Genomic DNA, 24,297 nt, shown 5'->3' on the forward strand with positions numbered 1-24,297 from the left:
TTCTCACACAGTCAGTACCACTTTATTCATTCTTGGTATAGTTTTAGTCACAAGTTGGAGGTAAAATGGCAAACATTGAAGTAATTACTCCAATACTATTCCTTGTTGCTTATTCGCTGTATACTCCATATTTCAAACTTCTATGATGGTAATCTTCATCTGTAAGCTGGTTCTCTTACACCTGAAGTTTAGGATCTGAAACACAGAAAAAACATTGCATCAAAAATTGATAAAGGTAGGACTCCTCGTGCAGCTTGTTTCTGTTATTTTTAAATGCTTAAAGTATGAAATCAAGATAGAGATGTGCTAACAGGAGCAAGTAAATGTTGATATCATACAGATTGCCATATCCAGTATTTCCAGTTCTAACATTCTGAAATTGCTTTGGGTTCCATTAACAATAAAAGGTGTGTTAATAATCTAAGACATCTCTACTCTGTCCTTACCCTCGAAGGTGAACTCGGGGAACTTGGTGAGGTCTCCCTTTGTGGTGGTACTGTACTGCTTGGTCAGTTTGTCGATCTCTGCCTTCATCTTGGCATCAAAGTCCTTCCCGGCATCCACAGGAGCGCCCCCTGATGCCCTGAAGGGGAATTGCAGAGACATTTGTTCACCATGTTGTATCATTACAGCCAGCAGGTACCCATCTGAGTAATGAGGCTGTTGTAATGTGCTCGAGGCAACTCCTTGAACACTGGACACCCATTTTATATCTCTTCCGAAAGACGGTACGGTTCCAACTAGGATACCCTTCCTGGACTCGAACCGGGGTCTCCCAGTTACCAACTTATTGGAACTGTGAAGCCACTACCAATTGAGCTATTCTAAAATCTACCGTGAAAGCTCATCTGTGTTGATATATGACATTATGGTACAGCTGTATAAAGTATTTTTCAACACAATGATTTTTTGACAATTCTTCTGCTGGTTTTCTTCATGTAAAAAGTACAAGTAAATCAATAAACTAAACCAAAAAGTACAATGTTTACTACACATTCTTACAGCAACTGTTCAAAGACTTCAAAGGTTTGGCTAGGGTCGGAGGGGTAACCGGAAACACAACATTTTTTCCCTAGGCCTGATCCCTTTACTTACTGGCTCTTCTTGGAGTAGGTCCTGATGTTATCCAGGAACAGCTTCTGGATGGGATCAGCAGCCTCCGCAGCCTGGACAGCAGCGCCTGGGGGGAGGGGGGCACACAGAACATCTCCTTAGCAACTAATAACACAGCGGCCATTTGCCTCTGCTTTTGTAAATTCTCTTCTCTAAGGCTTTAACTTTAATTAAGGCATTGCTACATACACATACATGATGTGCTGAAAGCTGTACAGTATGAGTATGTATTGCTTTGGTGAATGTTAGGAAATTGTGCATCATTGTAAAGTCTGTTATGTAATCCATACATGGTCGACCAGTGTTGTCTGAGGGTATCTGACAAAATAGGATACATGTAGAAATCTAATAAACAGGAAAAAGGCTATAGCTATAGCTACTAGCTGTACAACATTGTACCACAAACAAAAGGTCAGGTGTATGTATATTGAGTGATATAATGAACACTTTCACAAACCACAAGAAAAATCATTAGAACACCAGCAAACTATGCAAGAAAATGCAACATGAAACTGCAGGTTGGCAGAGCAGCACAGAGCACCATACAGAATCTATTTGTATGTTATGCACACTGCACACACCGAAGCTTCTGGAAGTTGCAGAGCAATACTACTGCATGGGCAGGAAAAAGTGCAGAATGCTAGCAAGCAACTTAAGGCAAGATGTTATGCAGAACACAGAAAAAGCTCTAAGACTACACCTGTGCAAGCAAAGCAAAGCAAAGCAAAGCAAAGCAAGCTTGTTTGCAGCCACTCTTTTTTTCATATTCATTGTGGTACAGCAAAACTGCAAAATATCAGATAATCATTTATTGCCATTGGCACTTTATTGGTGCAATCACATGAAATCATGAGGCTTTACTGTTTACATCATTGCTTGTTGTACAGAATGTTTGCTTGTTGTACGGAATGTTTGCTTGTTGTGCCTTGCCTGTTCATGAAAACACGAGTATTCAAGGAGGTGATCACGGATGATGAAAACAGTATGGTTATGACTGAAAACTACACATGGTTGGAAAAAAGGACTCAATGAGGACTGTGGGAAATAGGTAACTTGATGAGGTGGTACGAGACAATGAAAGAGACACTTAAGACAATGAGATGACACAGGGAAAGGAAGATAAGATGCGGTTAAGCAGTGGCTCTTCTTTTATTTCACAAGCATGCGTTGGCAAGAGGTTGACCTTCCATACAATGTTATAGTTTTAAAGCATTCCCGTTTTTACCCAGACAGCAAGATACAAGAGATGGCACTCTGTTCATGATAGTATGTTACATTTGTCTCTTCTAGTTAGGGGCTATAAATACTTTAGCTATCTTACTTCAGAATGCAGTTACTCTCAGTCACAACCTACTACATGTACTAATAATGTTATGTTCAAGGTTTGTAGCTATATTGTTTTGTAAGATACATATTAGTCAACAATGTCAAAGTTTTTGATTCACGTATCTTCCTTGTGCAAATCAAAGAAGAAACACAGTAACATTGAGAAATGTCCAAACACGTCCAAAGATGTCCTTGTTTCCTGTGTATGAATCAAAACCTAAAACATCTGTTCCACACTGGCAAATTGTGCGTTTTGCAGCTGCAAAATATCCGTAACGTAGTTGAGGTAATGAGAATGTTGTCCAGGTCTCTGTTTGCAAGTCTGTACAGAAGAGGGGAAGGACTGGGAACACATGCAGGAAAGGCACCATCTATAAGAAGGCAGGCATCAGATGAGTCGTTGTTAAAGAATCCCTCAATGACTTTGCTTAGCATGCGTGGTAAGACACAGTAGGTTCTGTCTCCGGATTTTCTAAACAGCACGGTCACATTCATCGTAGGTCGTAGTACGATTTTGATGCCGTGGAATTTTCAAGCAGGCTGTGTCACAGAACCAATCACCAACACGGATCTAGGAAAGCCTTTTCTGTAACAATGCATGAATATCCCAAGAATGCTTGCAATTGTACAGTGACCGCACGACATATGTGAACGGGCCTCTATTTTGAAATGGGATGAAAGAAGGGTAAGGGTGGGGTACAGATGGGGCTTCCGTGGGAGTTGTCAATGACAGAATATCCCTAAAAGATCTGTCCATTGTCAAAATATGATGGTTGAAGCTGAGATACCCTGGCCCTCACCTGCAGCGTCATCTTCATCACCTGCTGCAGGTGGAGCTGCGATGTCGTCTGCAGCAGGTGGCTCCGCAGGTGTCCCCACCATTTGGGCTACTTCAACAGCTGGAACCTCAGCACCTGTGTCTTCAGCTGTCGCATCTAAAGCCTCAGCTGCAACTTCAGGTACCACTTCCACTGCTGGTATCTCCTCAGAAGCTTCCAAAGAAGTATCAGCTTCCTCTGTTATCGCCTCAGCAACCACCTCTTCAGCTGCAGTATCAACAGCCTCAGCTTCAACTTCAGGTGCCACTTCCACTGCTGGTATCTCCTCAGACGCTTCTGCTGGCACTTCTTCTGTTATCTCCTCAGCATCTGCCACTGCCTCTGCGACAACTTCTTCTGCAGCTACTTCTGGAGCAGCCACCTCTTCATGGACCAACTCTTCTGCCACGACTGCTTCAGACGCAACAGCCTCCACAGCAGCAGTGTCCTCTGTAACCGTCACTTCTTCGGCAACCGTCTCCTCTGAGGCCACAACTTCTTCAGCAGCTGCTGCATCTACAGTGCTTTCTTTTGCCATGGCTTCAGTAGATACTACCTCCTCCACAGCTATCACCTCCTCAGTTGCTGTCACCTCTTCTGCTGCAACTTCTTCAGCAGCTATCTCTTCCACAATCACTTCCTCTGCCACAGCTTCAGTAGCAGCTGCCTCCTGTTTGGCCACCACTTCTTCAAGAACTGTCTCCTCTACAGCCACCACTACCTCCTCTGCTGCAGCTTCTTCAGCAGCTACTGTCACCTCTGCAATGCCGTCTTCAGCTGCAGCTTCTGCAGCAACTGCCTCCTCTGCTGCAGTTTCAGCAACAACCACTTCCTCAGCAACCTCCACAACTGCTGGTTCAGCCACAGCTTCTGTAGCGACTGTCTCAACTGCAGCCACCACTTCTTCTGCCACAATTTCCTCTGGAACTGCCTCTGCTGCAGTGACCTCCTCTACAACAGCTTCTTCAACCACAGCCTCAGATGTAGCTGCTTCAGTAGCTCCAGCTTCCGTGGCAGCTACTACCTCTTCTGCAACTCCCTCCAGTGGTGCTGCATCTTCAGCCACTACTTCTGCTGCTACGGCTTCTTTGGTGACGGCCTCTGAACTCAGCACATCTAAGGCTGGAACGGTTTCTTCCACCACGGCCTCTGAAGCTGCTGCATCTTCAGTGACCACTTCTGCTGGTTTGCTCTCCTTGACAGTGGCCTCCATGGCGGCTTTGTCGCTCATAACTCCGTCGGTGAAGAGCGACTGCACTGCAGCAGCTTTCCATCCAGGCGGATTCGTCAAATCCTTTGGTGCATGTGACAACGGCTGGGCTACGTCTCCATCTTTTCCGACATCGACTGTGCTTCCCCCTCCCCCACTCGCAGCTGATTAACAGATTACATGTCAATCCACCATGAATGTGAAGGAATACTGACTTGAAAGAACAGGACATGACATATGTTTGTGCTTTACAACTGAAGTGAAAGTTTTTAAATCCTACTGACCACTTCAAAGAAGGACCACTTGTTTGTCATTCCAGATTCAGGAATCCACTGTGCATCCATAAAACACCTCTGTGGCTATCTTCTTGCAACTTATCTCATCACTTGAACAACCATACTTAAATAAGACAAAGGGTTTGAAACTCCTTGCTAACAGTAATGTGAACAAAGTTCAACTCAAGAGACATAGACCTACATGACGGCTCCTTTGTCATGCAACTGCCTAGACCTACTACTGTCTGCATCTTGCATGACTGGTAGTGGTATCTTTTGACTATTTTCAAAAGCAGCCACCTCTACAATTGACCAATGCCTTTCTGTATCTGCTTTGGAATGGGATCAAGCAAGCGGAAAAGAGCATGGTAGCAAGGGTGACAACACAAGCTCAAACTTAGAACAAAACAAGTAGGACTAGCAAGCATCTTGCAGTCACTCCATAGCTGCTTCTTCACACCAAGGCAAGAAACCATGATTAGGTTCCTGTGTTTGAATGAAGAATGGAAAGGTTATCATACTGATTATACAAATCATATATCTATCATAATTCAATGTTGCCAGTTTACAGTACATGTATAAGCTTGTTATGGGTACTGGAGCTGGACTTTCTTACATGTTTGGATGTCACAAGATTTGATGATCACTTTTCTACTAAAGTTTAGCTTGATCTTGATTATAATGGATGACATCTGCACATGCATCACTTTAAAAAAAACTACCATATTGTCAGGTAATGGCACATAGTAGCTGCAAAATGAACAAATATATGCCTTAAACTTCAATTAAAAACGTCAGAAAATGGATTCAAATTAGTGATAACTTCCAATATCAAAGAAAATATGTGGTGCCCAGAGGATGTCATCCATTTTATCAAATCAGTATGGCCTAATAATGATAGATAGCAAAGCAAAATCTTCAGTTATCTGCAGCTGTTACTTTACCTGAGCTGAGAGGTCTGAGGACCTGTGCGTAGACGGCAGGTCGACATCTGCACAGCGACTGTCGGAGTGTGTTCGCCAACATGTTGCCTGCTGTGGGGAGGGTACAAAAATTATGTGGAAGTGAGGAAACAAGCAAACAAGGAGATTTGAGATAGGTAAGCTCTGTGAACGAACCAAGGATAAGTAACCATTACAATGTGCTACACCGTGTTTTAGCAGTGTATCATATACAAGTGGTTGAGTTACTTCTGTGGTTTGCCCTTGATATGTTTATTAGGGAGTCTTTTGACTTTCTCAAGACACACCTAACCCGTTTTCGATTTCTGTACTGATGTAGATTGTACATCATTAAGACAAATTATGCATATGTAACCAGGTTTAGGAGGTCAGGGGTCAGCCCTGATCGAGGCCCCGGATGTTGAAGTTAGTTGCGTTGCGTTGGGGCAAGTTCAAGCAAGTTGTTACAGTTATTCGGTTTAGTTTTAGAGCGTGCACGCTTAGCGATAGTTAGGTTCGAGTCCGACAACATAATCCATCACGAAGTTCCACCTTCTGTAGAGCCCACGGATTCGAGGTAAGGACGATCAATACCTTGTTACATTGGTGTCAGAAGTGAACAGAAGAAGTTGGAACGCGCGTCGGACAAAGAACAAAGAAACTCAAAATGGCGGCGACACGTGCAGAAATCAAACTCGCCAAGTTCTCAGGTCGTAACCTAAATTTCGGCTCTTGGTATAGGCAGTTTGCTCGTCTGGCCAGATTGCAACAATGGAAAGTAGAAAGTTACCCAATGTACCTCATGCTACATTTGGAGGGCCCGGCTCTAGAGTACGCCGAGAGTTTGGGTGACAAGTTGACAAACGACGTGGAAAATTTGCACACGGTGTTATCAGACAGGTTTGGGGCCGGGGAAAGGAAGCAAACCTCGCTCGACGAGCTACTGCACTTTCACAGGAAGGTAGGAGAGACACTACTCGACTATGAAATGCGACTGAGGTCATTGTTGCAGTACGGGCACCCCAAAACAGATGTAGCGGAGAGGGAGAAGATGGGGGTCAATTATTTCATTACCGGTCTGCAGCCCTCTAGGCTGGCAGAGAGGTTGGGCGACATTTTCCCTCAGCCGAATATCCTGAGAGACATCCGCCGTGCCGCAGCACAGCTGGAGGGTACGGAGAGCACTACGGTGCACATGGTCGCTAGCAATAGCAGGGAGGAGGCGCTAGAAGAAAGGGTGGCCCGGCTGGAGAGCCGAGTAGAGGGCATGGCGGGTTGCCTGACCCGAATTGAAGACGCAGTAACGAAGAGCGACACCGGAGTTCGTACCCCAAGCAACCCGGGAAATGACAACAACAACAACGGAAACAAGGCTGGTGGTAGTGACTACATCTGTTTCAACTGTGGTGGCCGTGCGCACATGGCAAGGAACTGCCCCAGCCCGAGGAAGTCGTCAAACTAGGGGGCGCTAGGGTGGGGGGTGACACACTAGCGCATATTAAGGAGTCACCCCAGAACAGTAAGTTGAATGATTCTTCTGATTGTGCCAACGATAATGAGGATTTTGAATACAATGATCATGAAGATTGTGAAGCCAGGGAAATCAAGCAACTGTTATATTTAAATCTGGACATGTGGAATCAAAATTTGAATGCATTGGTAGATTCAGGTGCGGGGCCATCTTGTGTTGATAGCTCAGTTTGGGAAAAGGGTGGCAAAGTGCCCTTAAAGAATTGCTGGCAGAGTTTCGTAGCAGCGGGAGGTGGTGTACTTAAAGTGCTCGGTTCTGTGGAGGTGAGGATAAGGGTGCATGGTGCGGAGATCAAGAGGAAGGTCTATGTCGTTCACGGCTTGCAGGAGAGATGTATCCTAGGAATGGACTTTATGAGGTCAGTCAGAGCCGTAGTTGACACCGTAGGAGAGACCATCTCAGTCCGAGGCAGACCATGCCCCTTGCAAGTCCTGTCCATTCGTCCCAATGTCTGCAGGGTGAGTTTAGCAGAAGATGTTACCCTCCCGGGACGTCATGAAGTCGTCGTACCTGGATGCATACAAGATGCAAACCCTGGATGGGGAGGTTTTCTGTCTGCTGTGTTCGAACCCAACAGTTTGGAAGGGAAAGATAAAGTTGTGTGTGCCAGAACCGTGGTGATGCCGACTGAGGGGTCCGTGCCAGTAAGGCTGGTCAACATGTCGCCAGAGCCAGTGACATTACGGCGTGGTTCCAAGGTCGGACAGCTGACTCCTATGGATGGAGGGGAGGCTGAGGAAGTTGTACTGCCGCCAGCTGGCAAAGGTAGAACCAAGAGACGCACAAGGGCACAGCAAGTGTTGACGCTGAGGGGTCTGGCCACCAAGAGTTCTACTCCCGAGGCAGGAGAGGTGGATCGCATCCTGTCAGACCTTGGTCTGGACAGGAAGGACTTGAGCACAGACCAGCGGCGGCGTGTGTATAGGACAGTTGATCGATTTCAACATGTGTTCTCACGTGGACCGCTGGACTTGGGAAGAACTGACAAGGTCAAACACAAGATTGACACCGGTAGTGCCAGGCCAGTGAAACTTGCACCTAGACGGTACTCACCCCACCAGCGAGAAGAGATGGCGCGCTGCCTCCAGGGCATGCGAGAGATAGGCATCATCAGGGAGTCACGTTCTCCCTGGGGAGCTCCTGTAGTCTTGGTAAAGAAACCTGATGGGTCAACACGATTCTGTGTGGACTACAGAAAGCTCAATGACTGTACACTGAAGGATGCATATCCCCTACCTAGGATAGACGACGCCCTGGACGCTTTGGGTGGAGCAAAGTTCTTCAGTACCCTTGATCTGGTGAGCGGTTACCACCAAGTAGAAGTAGAGGAAAGCAGCAAAGAGAAGACAGCGTTCACTACACCTCTCGGATTGTGGGAGTTCAACACCCTTCCCATGGGCCTCTGCAACTCGCCCGCGACATTTGAACGGCTTATGGACTTAGTCTTGGCTGGACTCTGCTGGTCCTCCTGTCTTGTTTACCTCGATGATATTATAGTCTTTGGCCGTACGTTTGAAGAGCATTGGGATCGACTTGAGGCTGTCTTGCAGCGCCTACAAGATGCAGGGCTGAAGGTCAAGACTACCAAGTGTCAACTGCTGAGAGAGAAGGTGTCTTTCCTGGGACATGTAGTGAGTGAACAGGGGGTGGAGACAGAACCAGGGAAAGTAGAGGCCGTCAAAACCTGGCCGATCCCAAGTAACAGGGGAGAGCTCCGATCGTTCTTGGGCTTTTGCTCTTACTACAGGAGGTTTGTGAGAAACTTTTCAGGTATCGCGGCACCGTTATACCAGCTGGCCAACGACCGAGAGGGGAACTTTGAGTTCGGAGAGGAGGAAAAGGGGGTTTTCAGGCAGTTACAAAGGGAACTCACCACAGCCCCGGTCCTAGCCTTCCCCGATTTTCACAAGAGATTCATATTAGACACAGATGCGTCAGATCGGGGACTGGGAGCTGTACTGTCTCAAGAAGTCAACGGTTGTGAACACCCTATAGCCTACCACAGTCGTACGCTGAGCAAATCTGAACGGAAGTATTGCACCACCAGGAAAGAGCTGCTTGCTCTTGTTAACTCTGTATGGCATTTCAGACACTATTTGTTAGGTTGCGAGTTTACTGTTCGTACTGACCACCACGCCCTAAAATGGCTGATGACATTTAAGGAGCCTGAGAATCAAGTAGCACGTTGGCTGGAGACGTTAGCAGTGGTAGAAATACTTTTTTTCAGTGTTCTGCAATATTGCAGAATGTCAAAAAATTTTTCTGCAATTTGAAAATATTTTCTGCAAATACACATGCCTCCATACTACAACTTTCTCAACTTAATAATGCCTACTTACTTACATTATATCTAGAGCTTTGCAACATTGCTGTAATTCTTTATTCTCTCACTCTATCTTTGATTATCACTAGCAAAGTTTTTAAGAGGAATAACATGCATGTGTGTGAAAAATATTCAAATTAATAGCGAAAATTGCAACAGCAAAAGTATATTTATTCAATATCAATCAAATCAAATATTCGTTTGATCATTTCAGTATGTGTATCAAAATTAAAAACAAATTCAACAGCCTGCCTGATAAGGAGGACAGGGGAATTATATCCTTGCTAAAAAATATGTGTTCTGATGCTGCGTATTATGATTAATAAATAAGATCGCACGACCTGTGACACTACTCTCCAAGCAGAGGTTGAATGGGCAGATCGTCACCGTTTTATCATATGCCGTCATTTTTTGTAGCTAGCCCATTCTAACGTTAGAATGGGCTAGCGACAAAAAATGACGGCATATGATAAAACGGTGACGATCTGCCCATTCAACCTCTGCTTGGAGAGTACTGTGACACAGCCACGGCCCACAGAAAACATGACAAAAACCGAGAAAAAAATGTAAAAATTCAAAATAAAATGCCTTTGCGCAAACCTTGGCCTCTGTGTAGCTTTTTGTATAAATCTGAAACATTGATATCGGTTTCAAACATCGGACTCCGACTTCGGACATTCGGGGAGACTCCAGAGACGACTCGGCGATGCTAGTTTTTCACGTGGGTGCCCCCCTCCCCACTGTGTCGGCACAGGAGAAAATGTTCCGCCTTTTCTCACAAGGCGGTGCTCAATATCGATCTATCCGAGTAGTTCTCAACTTCATCGCTGCCATCTGCACTTCAAGGACCACGGGGTAATGTAGTGGCCACCGTTTCGTTCCTTCTGCCATCGCGCCCATGCCCCGAGTTTCGGCTCTGAAGAAATCGCATGCTTGCGACATACTCACTCTAGAAACATCCGGGAATTGTTTTCCCGACTTTTGCCGACCCCGAGATCGTGACCGCGGAGATTTACGAGGGTTGACGGAAATGCACGAATTTGACATTTTCTCACATGATTCGTCCCCGAAGTTATCACGGAAAGTGTCGAAACCCCCCCGAAAAAAACTGACCTCAAGTAGCACCAGGCAGTCGGAACGCACCGAAACGCCGCCATCTTGCGCGGCGCTGTGGGCTTCAGTTTATTTACAGCGCCGCTAGTTTGCTTAGTACTAGTAAGTCTATATAATCTCCTGAATTGAGAGCCATTGATTCCCGAGTCTGATTTTTTTTCTTCTGCAAAATTGCAGATTATTTAATTTTTCTTCTGCAATCTTGAAAATCTTTATGCAATTTGCAGATTGCAGACGGGTATTTCGAACGCTGCGTTAGCGTCATTCTCATTCACGGTTCAGCACAGAGCTGGGAAGAAACACGGCAATGCTGACGGGTTGTCTCGGATTCCATGCCGACAGTGCGGCCTAGAAGATGCACCGACAGATGGCGTGATGTCAGTCCAGGTTGCTTCAGACCCCCCTGAGGTACTTGTACCTTTTGCAGCCGGTCAGGATGTCAAGCAACAGCAGGCCGACGATCCTGAGATAAGCCCAGTGCTGTTAGCGGTGGAGAGCGGAGACGAGACTGAACAACCCTCACCCCTCGGGAAGGAAGGCTTGCGCTATTGGAATGACCGAGAGAGGATGGAGGTCAAGGAGGGGGTGTTGTACCGGAGATTGTATGCTGATAACACAGACACCTCCTATCGGCTCCAGCTCGTCGTCCCAAAGACTCTGAGGGAACAGGTGCTCAGGGAATGCCACGGAGGTATTCTGAGTGGGCACCTAGGGGTAGATAAAACCCTTCTAAGAATGCGTGAACGGTTCTTTTGGTACGGGATGCAGGCTTTTAGGCAGAGAGGCGTCAGGGCGTCATCTGGACGCGCTGTTCTGAAAATAATAGAAATTGGACGCCCTACTTTTAGGCAAGACGCCCTCAAGACGCCCGTTTATTTTCGCTATTTTCGCCCCGTTTTTTCCCCGGTAACTTAGCTGAATGCGATGAAAATTCGCCGATTCAGCCGCTTCGTCGCTTCGATCGTCCGCCATGTTTCTTTTCCGATGAAGTCTCGCGAAACCACGCGTAGATTACATCTCGCGAAAGGCGAGACTTGCATCGCATTGGCCAATTTTCAGTGACGCAATGTGCCCGGGCGCTGTTATTGGTGGAATATAGTGGACGTCCCTTTACCCTTGCGCGGGAAAAAGTGAAGGTAAGCTTGGAACTTTTCCCGTTGTTTACAAAGGTGACAGAAAGTCCGATAAACTATAGGGGTATTTTGAAGGCATTTCGGATGTTTTTGTGGCTTCTTTGGTGGCAATAACTGTCGGTAAATCGGCGGAAAAACAGCTACAAAAACGCCGGCACCGTGCAACTGGCGATAACTGTAGTGGGGAGGGGGGCGCACATGCCGATAACATAGCGGAACAGGGGTCAAAATTTGTATGATTCCTTTGAATAAGAGGAAGTCTGTACTTTCAAAAGATCGATAAATGGATGTTTTTGTGCAGAGATGTTTACTTCATTCCCACTATATACATATTTACAGTTGACGCTAATAAGGTTTCATTGAAATAATAACGTTTTAAAACTTTTTTTTTCTTTTTTTTTTTTTCTTTTTTCTTTCAGAGAGAAGAGTATCTCCTGGCCCCCAGGCGCTTGTAGTTTTTGAGATTAAAGTAGCTTAAAGATTAACTTGTTTTACTGTACTATCATAGCAGTAACTCTCACAGGTAACTTTTCTTGTTTCACTTGCAGTAAAGAAAGTGTATTCTCAGGTCAACATGTGCTAAGTATTCTTAAAGTAAACTTTTCTTGTAGCAGTAAAGTTAAGTAAAGTAAAGAAAAGTATTTTGTCAGGTATTCTTACAGTGAACTTTCAATGTTGCAGTAGGTGCATGCTCAGGTCAACATGTTCTTAGTATTCCTAAAGTAAACTTTTCTTGTAGCAGTAAAGTAAAGTAAAGAAAAGTGTTTTGTGCATGCTCAAGTCAACATGTTCTTAGTATTCCTAAAGTAAACTTTTCTTGTTGCAGTAAAGAAAAGTGTTTGGTCAGGTCTACATGTTCTAAGTATTCTTGAATACCACAGTTCTTATTGCAGTTAGGTAAAGAAAAGTGTTTGGTCAGGTCAAAATGTTTTAAGTTTTCTTACAGTGAACTTTAAATGTTGCAGTAAAGAAAGTGCATGCTCAGGTCAACATGTTCTAAGTATTCTTTCTTAAATTAATTTTTCTTGTAGTCTAGTTGTAGAAGTAAATATATGCTCAGGTCAACATGTCACAAGTTTAAGGTAAACTTGAGTAACAAATTAAAGAAGGTTAACCTGGCTGAATTTTTCCTTTCTTCACATTTTTAGTTGGTCTTCCACATCCAATCTCAACCCCTGCAATGTGCACATGCCTCCCTCCCTCCAGCCTTACTATACATACAAAAATGATGTTCTACCTAAGGAATATACTAGGCTGTATTCCACAAAATTTGCCCCTCAAAATGCAGGAAATAGCGTTTGAGAGCATCATTATTTCAAAATTTTCCGGGGGGGAATGCCCCCGGACCCCCCTAAGAAACTCGCGCCTTCGGCGCTCGCCGCGGCGCCTCCGCGCGGCTTTGCCGCGCTTCACATTTGAAATCACAACAACTTTGGACTCCCTCTTTTTTATTTCTAGCTAAAAGCCTGACGGGATGGCTACCGATGTCGAGCTACATGTGAAGGGATGTTCTGAGTGTGCCAAGAGGAAGACAGGGTCCCGGCGAAGAAGGGCACCATTAGTTCCCTCATCCCCAGGATTCTGGTGGGAGAGGGTGGCCATGGACTTTATGGGACCCTTCCCAGAGACCCCGAAGGGAAATAAACACATATTGGTAATATCTGATTATATGACGAAATGGGTGGAAGCTGTAGCGTTACCAGATCAAAAGGGGACGACCGTGGTGCGAGCATTGATTGATACATGGATCACCAGGTTCGGTGTGCCCTACCAGCTGCACAGTGACCAAGGGAGAGACTTTGATTCACAGATTGTCCACACATTATGCCAGGAGCTGGGAATTAAGAAGACAAGAACTACGGCATATCACCCAGAGGGTGATGGCATGGTCAAGCGATTTAATAGGACGGTCTGTCAGATTCTTACCATGTATGTGAATGACTCTCACACTGACTGGGATGCCCGCCTTCAGTCCGCCTTGTTCGCCTACCGTACCAGTGTCCACTCCAGCACAGACTACACTCCATTCTTTCTCACCTATGGTGAGGAAGCAAGGGTACCAGCCGACGTCATGTGGCCTGTGGACAGGCCAGAGCCAGCGGGAGGGATAGACGTTCAGGCACAGGGGGTGAGAGAAGAGTTGGATATGGCCTACAGAAGAGCTAGACAGAACATGGAAACGGCCCATAGGCGCCAAAAGGATGTGTATGACAAGAAATGCCACGGAGGAGGCTTCTCCGTGGGGGACCAAGTTTGGCTGTCTATTCCAGCCGTCCCGAGAGGATTGAGCAAGAAGTTCTTCCCAAAATGGAAAGGACCCTACAGAGTGGTGACACGGATCTCAGATGTTACCTATAGAGTCCAGCGAGTGGGAGGACGACAGAGGGTGGTAGTGCACTTCAACAGGCTCAAGGAGTACCATGTGCAAGAGCCGGAAGAGGAAACAGGAGCGAGAGCAGAAGATTCTTTGACAGATGAGTTACCTGCCGAGGAGACTCCAGCTGAGGATTCAGATGCAGAGTTGCTGCAGGATTGGGTGCAGTGTGACTCCTGTGACAGCTGGAGAAGGATAACAGCACATGAAGCTGCTGAGATAGATCCAATCGGAGAGTGGTACTGCTCAATGAACGAAGACCAGAGTCAGAATGTGTGTGACGTTCCAGCACCCACTACAACCCGCTCCCGACGCCGGGGGAGACCCCCCAACAGATTGATGTTCTAAGACACGAGGACGTGTCTTCATAGGAGGGAGGACAGTGTAACCAGGTTTAGGAGGTCAGGGGTCAGCCCTGATCGAGGCCCCGGATGTTGAAGTTAGTTGCGTTGCGTTGGGGCAAGTTCAAGCAAGTTGTTACAGTTATTCGGTTTAGTTTTAGAGCGTGCACTCTTAGCGATAGTTAGGTTCGAGTCCGACAACATAATCCATCACGAAGTTCCACCTTCTGTAGAGCCCACGGATTCGAGGTAAGGACGATCAATACCTTGTTACACATACACCAACACCTTCATAACAAGTTCATTTTAACTTTGTACTTGTCCGATCGTCTCTAAATATGAAACGAGCCTTTATGGCCCAGCTTTATATCGCAAAAAAGGACAGCAAGGTAAAAATCTATATCATGCCCCCCTCCCATGTATTTTTTGGGGTTATGCATGCTTTTCGTGATCGCACGAAACAAAAATAATCGATTGTTATCTCAAAAGTACCAGAGATCTCCTGTCCCTTTTACCAAGTAGTCGTAAAAGGGTTAACACACATTTCTACACAATAATTATTTAGTCCTCTAAAATAATTAGGGCAATCACCAAAAATTTATCTTACGGTCACCCATGACGCTGTCGGTCTGGCCAACTTTTCAGGACAAAAAATACACTTTTCGTTCTTTTTATCAACTCGACAACAACCTTGCTTAACAAGCAACTTCTTGTGTATGACTTGTACGGTAGTAATTACCAGTTTTACATTTATAAAGCCAAAATTTCCTTACTTTTATCCCCTGTCCTCTGCACCAATGTCACCGGACGGAGCAAGATGGCGGCCAGTGATCGTTCGTCAACTTTGACCTCTACGTCATCTTCGGGAGCGGTCGGCTGTTCGGGAATCTTCGGAAATTCTTCCGATGGAATGCTGCCCGTTGATTGGCTGCCATTTTTGAATTCACGGCGCTAACCGGCGGAGGGCGTCCAAGCGCCATCTTCAAGTTGGTTTGTGAGAAAAAGTGAGTATTTCTGCCTTTTCGTTGGCTTTTAGTCGTGTATTATGTAGACATATAGTTACTAATACGTTTGTTCGTATGAAGGTGCTTGTTCATGTTCGCAAAGTCTTGCTTATCCTTCAAATAGGTTGAAGTTTGGACCGCATTTTTAGGGTGGGAGGGGGGCGTTTTGTCTGAACCAGGATGTCAGTTGTAACCTCATTTTCTCGCGTCATATTTTCAATCTTGTAGCTACTCCATGGCATCAGAATGATATGTTACGGATATCGCTACACCTTTGCATGAACATGTACATCACTAGCCGTGCATTTTATTAAGCAAGATTCAGGGACGAAATTCAGAAGCCGAAGTCATATATAAATCTAGGGGGACTTCGACTTCAGTTCAAATCCGCGGCAAAAATTATAATAATTTGGATGTTTGTTTATCCGTTTTTGTTGTAAGATTCTACAATAATTTCTTTGTAAATTTAGTATATTCTTTCACCTCTTGCACTATAATCGAAAAGTAACTTTATTTTGAAAGTTGTTGTATTTACTGGCCTCATCAAACCATACCAAAAATGTCAGAAGATTAGTGTTTTATCAAATCAAACAGTTACAAAGTTTAACAAAAAAAATAGCAATTTACAATATCTTTGAATAAGCTAGTTCGGAGTTGCTACTACGCATGTGCAGTGTCAAAGGTGAAGGCCCCCGCGACGGAAACAAGACCCGTCTGGGCGTTGTTATGCAAATCGAGACAATGTGGAGGCGAGCACTGTTTTCGTCGCGGGGGCCTTCACCTTTGACACTGCACATGCGTAGTAGCAACTCCGAACTAGCTTATAGAAGGACTAAAACAAATAACCATATGTGAATCAATGATGTATCGGAATACATTGTACCAGTGACATGTCAGATGTATGTGTTCAACTTCCTCTTTTTGTATTTGAATTTTCACCCCTCATTTTATATGCAGATATGTTTATATTACATTTGTATAATGATATAAGTCAACTCAAGACTAGCCTTGCTTTGTTACAGGTTGTCAACGATGTCACTTGTTGCCGCATTCGATGATCTGGTGCGATGCACAAATGTGCTAACAGAAGGCTGTGAATCAGGTAAGACAATCGACATAGGCATCGTGTGTTCACAATAGACAATGGGAAGAATAACAGCATATCTGTCCAATACCTGTCAAGTTGTTGTTTTGGTTAACCCATCCTTAGATAATGCATAATTGACTATGGTATCAGGACAACTCGGCCCCTGGGACAACTCGGCCCCTAGCCATTCGGGACAACTCGGCCCCTAGCTCAGGACAACTCGGCACCGAACCTCAAAACTGACATAGATCAGCAAACAGAACAGGAAGTTTTTAAAATCCACATGAGGTATAAAGCATGTTTAACTGCCAAACATTTCGTCTAAAAAAGATAGGAAATTGTAAAACTCTGCAGGTTATTTCCCCGGAACGCTTTGATAGTTTGAACAAGGAGGTCCTATTTTAACCTCCTTGGTTTGAATATGAATAAGGAAGTTTTATCATCTCGGTTGTCTCGACGCGTTTTGAAAACCTACAAACTGTTAAAATCTTTTACCGACAAAACAGAATGAACTGCTATACATTTAGTTTCATCTGTTATAAGTTATAACCACTTTCATAACAGAACATAACTAAGCGTAGCGAGTTCGTGAAAGAGCGTCGAAAATAACAAACAAAATGGCGTCGCCGCACCGGCCCGCAACATGTTTTTGACGGTCTTGCAACGTTTGAGACTTACGGAAATACAAAAATGCTTATGTATGGACTGAGTTCAGTTTCTTAAAATTCTTGTTCCACTTATCAGCCTGTCAGATCGGTAGAATTGTCATTCTTCGAGCCCCAAATACACTTATCATGCACTGAGTAATAGGTGCCGAGTTGTCCTGAGCTTGGTGCCAAGTTGTCCTGAATGGCTAGGGGCCGAGTTGTCCCAGGGGCCGAGTTGTCTCGGAATCATTGACTATCTTGTGATTCTTGTCATAAGATGGCAAGGTGGTCCTGAGGTTAGGGCTGTATGTTGACTTGGAATATGAAGGTTCCCAATTGTATGTCCTTGGGAAGGCATTGTATACTCTTTTCCTCACTCAACTAAATGGGTAAATGGGTACCCGTTAATGGGTACCTAGCTTTAGTTAGGGAAGACCCATCTGATACTAGTGATAGGGGTATCAAGGTAAAGTTGGAGGTCCAGTGTTTGAGGAGAGCCACGCCTGCAAGCATGTTGTTAGAGATCCTACCACACTTGTCGAAAAGACTACTACTAAGACTAGGAGTAGGGGTCCATCCCGGTGTGAGTGGATCAAACCTTATAGTCTGGTCTTATGCAGCTTGTACTTACTACAAAACTGGTTTACTGGTCATGCGAAAGCAGCGAAACAAACTAACATTGTATTTTTTATTTTGAACAGTAACAGTTCCATTCAGTAGACTTCTTTGCTATCCGTAATAAATAAAAAAACACATCAACCATTCACGAAGAAGTTGAATAGAGATCTTCTAACTAGAAAAGTAGTTAAGATTCACAGCATATAATTTGACTCATTTCATTGTTTCGATACCATGACAGCAATCCTTACTATACATGTCCAAAAAAGTATCCAAAGACGCATAGAAAAAAGAACGGTTTCCCACCAATCTCCGCAGAGTTCCTGCAGTTTGTGAGGAGCCAGGAGCAGTGTCGGCAGCGATGGCTGAGCGCGGAGATGGAGTCCGGCGGGATGAGAGAGAGGCTGGTCAAACTCCAGGCCGAGAAGGACGCTCTGGAGACCAAACTGAAGCACGCCAGGTCAGCAGTTAAACCTTTTGTCTTGCCTTTCTTCTCCTTTAGACTTTGTTTTTATGTACATGATGATATGATGGGTAAGATAGCTGAAGAAGACCCACAGATTCGGTCGAAAATTCTGGTGTGTCAAATTCTTCGAGTTGGAAAATAGTTTATTTTTCATTCTGTAATTTTCCAACTCAGACGAATGATGATGTGATTAGTTAGAATACTACTAGTAAGACCAAAAATTAGCAGACATGTTTATTGTAAGATTTTCATTGTGAACGTTTCTAGCAGTTAACCTTTATAGCCCAATAATGGTAACATACAGATTGCCGTATGTTGGGACTAAATAGGTCTGAGGTAAGAAATTCGAGAAGTTGAGTTTATCTGTTGTTTGCTTTTCAGGAACCAAGTGGACATAGAGATGAAGCGGCGCATGAAGGCTGAGGGAGAGAAGGACACTTTGGTAGGTCACCCTACTTCTTTTTCTGTGTTCATTGCTTCAAAGTCAAACAAGTACAGTACGTGTGTAAAGCCTGGGGTTCAGAGGTAGTGCCTAGTGGCTTTGATCTTGATGGTGTCCCTTACAAGGGTGCGTTATGACAGCTGCTGATCAGATGGTCTACAGGAATCATTACCCAGGCCACCTACTCTCAGTTCTCAGAAAAGAATGTGACAGTAGTATTATAGACAGTAAGTGTACAAGCAAGGAGGTTAAGGAACCAAAGATTCACAAGGAATAAGTTATGTTACTAGGGAGCACGCATGGTATTAACATTGCATTTCCTTCTGCGGCATGCACACAGAATTGGTTCCACCTTGAGGTATTTTGACAACAGATGAAGATTGTGTCAAAGCCATGTGTATGTGTTATTCACTAAAAGTGACTCTGACCTTCATAGGATCGACAAGTTGCCCTGGTGCGGGAACTGTTGGACGACAAACAGCGCAGCATGCTGGACGAGAAGGGAAGGGAGAGCCTTGCCAAGCTGGCCAGCGCAACAAACCTCAAGTCCCCCGCTAAAAGGTTCGTTGTTTTCTTTATTCTATTTTATTTCTGTTTTCTCTATACAGGGTAGGCACGCTCATTAACACTCTGCTTTACAGACTAACATTAACAGAATAACATAAACAAGGAAATAAGAGAAACTAGTCAACAACAAAAACATCTCAGAATAACAATGTTACATATTCAATTCAAGATTATTGTAGATGCATTTAGGTTTGCAGTGATTTAATTTCAAGGTAGGGAGAACATGGAGTGTTAGCTGTGGTTTTTAGCTCACCGTTGAAACAAGGTGGTAGACTGGCAGAAGATAGAACAAACATTTCTGCAGTGGTTTTATGTTTGCGTGGGTAGAGGTTACCACAAAATTCTGAGCGTTAAACCTCCACAAAATTAAATGCATTTTCAGTATTATGTTTTTTATTGTATTTAGTTATTTATTTGCCGTCTGTGGTAATGCTGATGGACTTAGATCATGTAAATAAGCTATTGAGTATTGATGTAATATGAATTTTGTTTCATCACCCCAGATTGTCTGCAATAGATGAATCCAACGGTTCAATGCTCTCTGCGTCGGACATCAGCTACGATCGTACAGATGATGACTTGGATGCTGTAAGTACTATGATTGTTACGTTTAAGTAAATGTGACATGGAACATGAGAACGTGTACCAAATCGCATTGTATATTTTTTGTGTGTGTTGTAATCACATTGTAAGAACGTCGTAACATTTTCTTTCTTGTATCATAATTGTTTCCAAACCGAAATCTCCAGTTGTCAGTTTGTAGTATAGCATTTAATGTGTGGCAAATTATTATTTTTTTTTCAGGATATTTCTATGTTGAGGGATGGAACAGAATGGAAGAGACATTCACACGGAGGCAAAAAGGTTGGTGCAGTTTTCATATCCCTCTCTACTTTAGAACAGTGTAGACATACACTGATTACGACATCATCCAAAATTGGAATAGATAGATTGAAGAAACTTGTTGCATATATTTTTGACAGGAAACTTGATTGTTTCTCACACGTTTCTACACTGTTCTCACAGCGTCCCAGTGCTCCACCCAAGGAAGACGACAGCCCTGCAGCCAAAACTATCAGGACAGAACTAGATAATGTAAGGGTAAGACCCTAAAGTTCAATAGAGTCAAACTTTAAGAAAAATTTCAGCACAAACTTTCACTCATTTTGCCTGCAGAACTGATAGCTCACTTTTGTTCCCTTTCTTTTATTGTGCTGCCAGGCTGGAGAGACCTCCATTATTACCACCACCACTGTGACCTTGGATGGTGGAGGTCGTGGGACGGCCACCGCTAAGATCGAGACTCACCCCAAGCCTCGCTTGAACCGTAGCTTCAGCCAACCCCTGCCTGTAACTCTGGATAAGCGACCAGGTGATGCCGTGTTCCAGTGCTGTGATGTTGTCTTTATTGCAGAGATGTTGATAAATAGAATTTTGGGAACTCATGTCAGTCAATAGAACTAGAGGCAACCGTTGGCAATGACAAATACATATTTATTGATTTGTTTATTTATTGGTTTCGCTGAAATACAAATACATACATGTACACAACACCCAGGTTGCCCAACTAGCTATTACATAGTTGCGTCATGTTTTTCTTTCAGGTGTCGTTAGTCTCTTCTTGGTGACAAAAAATGAAAATTGTAATTACTTTTCCACAGGGTCTGTTTAACTTCCAAACTTTTAAGTATTGTTCAAAGCTAATGAAGATGTTGTTATCTCCTCTGCATGTTACAGACACCCCCGACAGCGACTCCACAGACTCATTCTGGGGCACCCCAGCTAGCACACTGAAGGGTGGCATCAGCACCCCACAACTCACCCCTAGCAGGTAAGTCTTACATGTAGTTTTACAGTAATAGAACCAGGTAACAGGTTTCATCTTCAAATAGTTTTGTTATGTTGGTACATGGCTGAATAACAAAGTTTTAACGTCACAACCAAAGAGTTACAACAGTTATAAATATAATTAGAACCAGTCATCATCGCACTGAGGAAGGTGACAGAAGATCACTGAAATGTCGGTTGTTGTAACTCATTGGTCGGGAATAAAGAACTTTCTTGTTCTGGTTTCCTCTTTTTTCTGGTCTAAATTTTCACTTGCTCGTAAATATTTTCCACAAGTTTTTATTTGATTCTCTCACACTGCAACCGTGGACAAAAAAAATTCCAAGCTATTCTGTCTAACCGCTGAGGTTATACTATACTTCTTTGTTCTGTTTTTCAATATCCCTTTACTAATAATCGTTTTGAAACTGCTTGTTTCACATTTATCTTGTGTGGTACCTTTCCTTGTTTTTGGTGACACCCCAGGGGTGAGCCAAATGGTATACTATTGTTTTAACTTCCCTGTTTTTTCTGGGATTCTTTGCCTTGATTAATGGTTGTTCTCTAACAGTTCAATCTGTTTGGTGTTAACGGTTAACCTAACTCTTTTCTCATCACTATCATTTTCAGACCTGCATGGTCTATGCAGGGAACAAATAAAAGGTACTGGCTTCTCTCAGATTCGGGTCTACAAAAGTTTCGTCCATTTTCCTCTCGTTTATGTTTATGCCACATTCTAGAGATGTCTTATATTTACGTCTACAAATTGTTTTTACAAAGTTTGATATACAAGCAGGGTTCTAGCTAGCTTGAAATTTTTCCATCATCCCAATTCTCATTGATGGAAAGATCCTACAAAGAGTCTTCTTTTTTCTGTCACCTTGTACAAACTTCTAGCAATTTATTCAAATTTGGACCATTTAGTCATGGATTTTTGTCCGCCAAGGTTGACGGAACGATCTAAATATTTTTCCATTTTTCTCTATGCAACAAAATTCTGTCAAAATGAAATGATAGAATGACGGGAAAATACTGTTGACCCTACTTTGAAGATTGACCAAAACAAGGCACACATCAGTCTTGTGTGGTCGATTTAACACTTTCCAATTCTTACAATTGTTTGTTTGTTCCATTTCATTTGTTTGAAACATGTTTGTTTGTTTGTTTTACCCAGGGTTCAGGGTGTTTTCAAACCAACGTAAGCTTCTAACTTTCATTTGCGTGACCTTCTCGACTCAGCATCATTTAGACTTGTGGGGTTTGATTGCAAAGATAAAGAATTAGTAGTAAAATCAGGACTTGAAATATTTTTTTGGCGATACCTCAGGGACAGAGCCATTATTCTTCGTACTCCCAAAGTGCACCTTCAAAAATTACCTGCACTATATAGGTTGTACTGGCACCAGTACCACTAATTTCAACTCCATCAAAAACAATGTTTTTATGGTGTTTTTGGAACCATTTTAAGTAGTGTGAACTGTGGAAAGAAATGCACACTATACCATCTCCATCCCGCACGTTTATGGTGCAAGTTCTGAAGATGACATTTCCTGTTCCTTTATTTTGCGTCACTTTGTGTTGTAGGATGAAGTCTCACCCCAGCTTTGCTGCTTGTTCTTTTCCAGCTCTGGAGGAGGTCGCCCACACATGTTCTGCTCCAAAACAGTCATTAAGCCTGAAACCTGCCTGCCGGTGAGTAACAGGAACAGTTTACATGGATTACGTCTATGGCTGGGGATGTCCCTACAGCTCAACTGTGAGGCTGTTGTCAGTTGTGAGGCTGCTCCTGGGCCCAATTAGTTACAAACTGGGAGACCTCGGTTCAATCCTGGGTCAGAGCATCTCAGTTAGGGCTGCAGCTGTCTTTCAGAAGAGATGTAAAATAGTGGTCCCGTGTTCGGGGAGGTGCGTCCTCGAGCACGTTAATTGGGAAGGGCTAGCAACCCCTCCCTGTAAAGATATACCTGCTACTAAAACAGCAAGGAAACTTACAAAGATACATGCAGTTGTATAAGTGGGATCTTTGCAGTGTAATCTCATCCCTAAAACTGACATTCTATTCTTTCCAACAGTGTAATAAGAAGATCAAGTTTGGAAAGATGGCACTGAAATGCAAAGGTAAGAATTCTACTCAACCAGTATTGTTTCACGATTGTCCATTGTTTACTTTGCTAATGTGTAGAACAATTTAAGTATGTACTGACACATTTTAAACAAACTTATGCTATGGTCTGCTAGTGAAGTTATTCAATGGCTTACTAACTCATGGAGTATTTTTTGTCTGTAATTTGTGTATCAACCAATGTTTTTCCCTATCAGATTGTCGTGTGGTGTGCCATCCTGACTGTAAGTTCAAGGTCACCATGCCCTGTGTTCCCAACAACACCCCCAACTCCGGCAAGAAGCAGACGGTATGTCAAGTTCAACTGTTATTGGATCATGTCGTAGAAAATGAGTTGCATGTTTATATGAGTGTATGCGAGTGTGGGTTTCTTCTTTATACTTTCACCACTTCTTGATCTGTATGAAAACCCTTGCAATCGATGACACCTTATCTTGTTTATAAATCCCTGCACAAGTACTTTGCTGTTCTTCATACTTTCATCCCTGTACCTTTTAGTGTACAGTATTCCTTCTAGTTCTCTTCATGGTGACTCCTCTGGTTTGGGATAGATGTCACTCATTGCCTGTTGCTTGGTAACTGCTATAATAAGATTTTAATTCTGTAATGAACACACTGCTTTGTCACCCCCATGCACAGAACAACTACCTTGCATCTAAGCGACAGGTTGGTTACTTCTAACTTTCGTCCGACCACCGTGTGGTGTGGTTGTGTCCTTAAGAATTACGATGACTTAGTTTTAACTATTTGTTCATTGCTGTGCTGTTTTTACCTATCTTTGACTGTGTTTGTTCCATACTTATAGGCTGTTTCTTTGCTGCAGAATTGTCAATGTCCATTATAATTATGCGCTGATGTTGTTGTTGCAACATCTTTTTGCATACTTTGTTGCATGCAACTCTTATTTCACCACACATCATATTACCACACACATTCTATTTCTTTATGAATACTACCCTATGTCTGTATAATATGTTTGTAGTTTGGTTTCAATTCTTTATGGAAGACACAGGAAAATC

At 43.6% G+C, this 24,297-nt stretch overlaps 4 protein-coding genes across 10 annotated transcripts in view; 2 read left to right on the forward strand and 2 right to left on the reverse strand.

Annotated features, from left to right (window-relative positions):
• Positions 1–15,403, reverse strand: LOC136446856 (ATP synthase-coupling factor 6, mitochondrial-like). Its single transcript, XM_066445491.1, has 5 exons — positions 15,272–15,403; positions 5,687–5,776; positions 1,096–1,180; positions 447–583; positions 1–195 (listed from the first exon to the last, which is right to left on the reverse strand). The coding sequence occupies exons 2-5, from the start codon at positions 5,766–5,768 to the stop codon at positions 176–178; spliced, it is 324 nt and encodes a 107-aa protein (XP_066301588.1). The 5' UTR covers positions 5,769–5,776; positions 15,272–15,403; the 3' UTR covers positions 1–175.
• On the reverse strand, positions 3,061–4,786 carry LOC136446850 (enolase-phosphatase E1-like). Its single transcript, XM_066445473.1, has one exon. It carries the CDS (start codon positions 4,486–4,488, stop codon positions 3,199–3,201), a length of 1,290 nt encoding a protein of 429 aa, XP_066301570.1. The 5' UTR covers positions 4,489–4,786; the 3' UTR covers positions 3,061–3,198.
• Positions 6,351–7,145, forward strand: LOC136447157 (uncharacterized). The gene has a single exon (XM_066445855.1). It carries the CDS (start codon positions 6,351–6,353, stop codon positions 7,143–7,145), a length of 795 nt encoding a protein of 264 aa, XP_066301952.1.
• LOC136446849 (rac GTPase-activating protein 1-like) overlaps positions 15,402–24,297 on the forward strand; it is a 15,193-nt gene continuing 6,297 nt past the window's right edge. Inside the window, exons 1-16 of one of the 7 annotated variants that reach the window (XM_066445466.1) lie at positions 15,402–15,502; positions 16,525–16,604; positions 18,173–18,314; positions 18,702–18,762; positions 19,199–19,323; positions 19,833–19,917; positions 20,134–20,193; positions 20,356–20,430; positions 20,551–20,701; positions 21,067–21,160; positions 21,787–21,819; positions 22,331–22,354; positions 22,782–22,848; positions 23,229–23,274; positions 23,476–23,567; positions 23,918–23,944. In XM_066445466.1, coding sequence (XP_066301563.1) covers positions 16,535–16,604; positions 18,173–18,314; positions 18,702–18,762; positions 19,199–19,323; positions 19,833–19,917; positions 20,134–20,193; positions 20,356–20,430; positions 20,551–20,701; positions 21,067–21,160; positions 21,787–21,819; positions 22,331–22,354; positions 22,782–22,848; positions 23,229–23,274; positions 23,476–23,567; positions 23,918–23,944 — 1,152 coding nt within the window. In that variant the 5' untranslated portion in view covers positions 15,402–15,502; positions 16,525–16,534. The remainder of the gene's footprint in view (positions 15,503–16,524; positions 16,605–18,172; positions 18,315–18,701; positions 18,763–19,198; positions 19,324–19,832; positions 19,918–20,133; positions 20,194–20,355; positions 20,431–20,550; positions 20,702–21,066; positions 21,161–21,786; positions 21,820–22,330; positions 22,355–22,781; positions 22,849–23,228; positions 23,275–23,475; positions 23,568–23,917; positions 23,945–24,297) is intronic. The other 6 variants (XM_066445467.1, XM_066445470.1, XM_066445468.1 and 3 more) reach the window with 6 other exon arrangements.

The sequence above is a fragment of the Branchiostoma lanceolatum genome, chromosome 13 (assembly GCF_035083965.1).
Source record: "Branchiostoma lanceolatum isolate klBraLanc5 chromosome 13, klBraLanc5.hap2, whole genome shotgun sequence".
Lineage (NCBI taxonomy): Eukaryota > Metazoa > Chordata > Leptocardii > Amphioxiformes > Branchiostomatidae > Branchiostoma > Branchiostoma lanceolatum.

Coding starts and splice junctions, on each gene's coding strand:
- LOC136447157 (XM_066445855.1), top strand. CDS start 6,351: ATGGCGGCGACACGTGCAGAAATCAAACTCGCCAAGTTCTCAGGTCGT.
- LOC136446850 (XM_066445473.1), bottom strand. CDS start 4,488: ATGAGCGACAAAGCCGCCATGGAGGCCACTGTCAAGGAGAGCAAACCA.
- LOC136446856 (XM_066445491.1), bottom strand. CDS start 5,768: ATGTTGGCGAACACACTCCGACAGTCGCTGTGCAGATGTCGACCTGCC. Junction 1,181..5,686: donor CCTCAGACCTCTCAGCTCAG/GTAAAGTAACAG, acceptor CCCTCCCCCCAG/GCGCTGCTGTCCAGGCTGCG. Junction 584..1,095: donor ACCTACTCCAAGAAGAGCCA/GTAAGTAAAGGG, acceptor ATTCCCCTTCAG/GGCATCAGGGGGCGCTCCTG.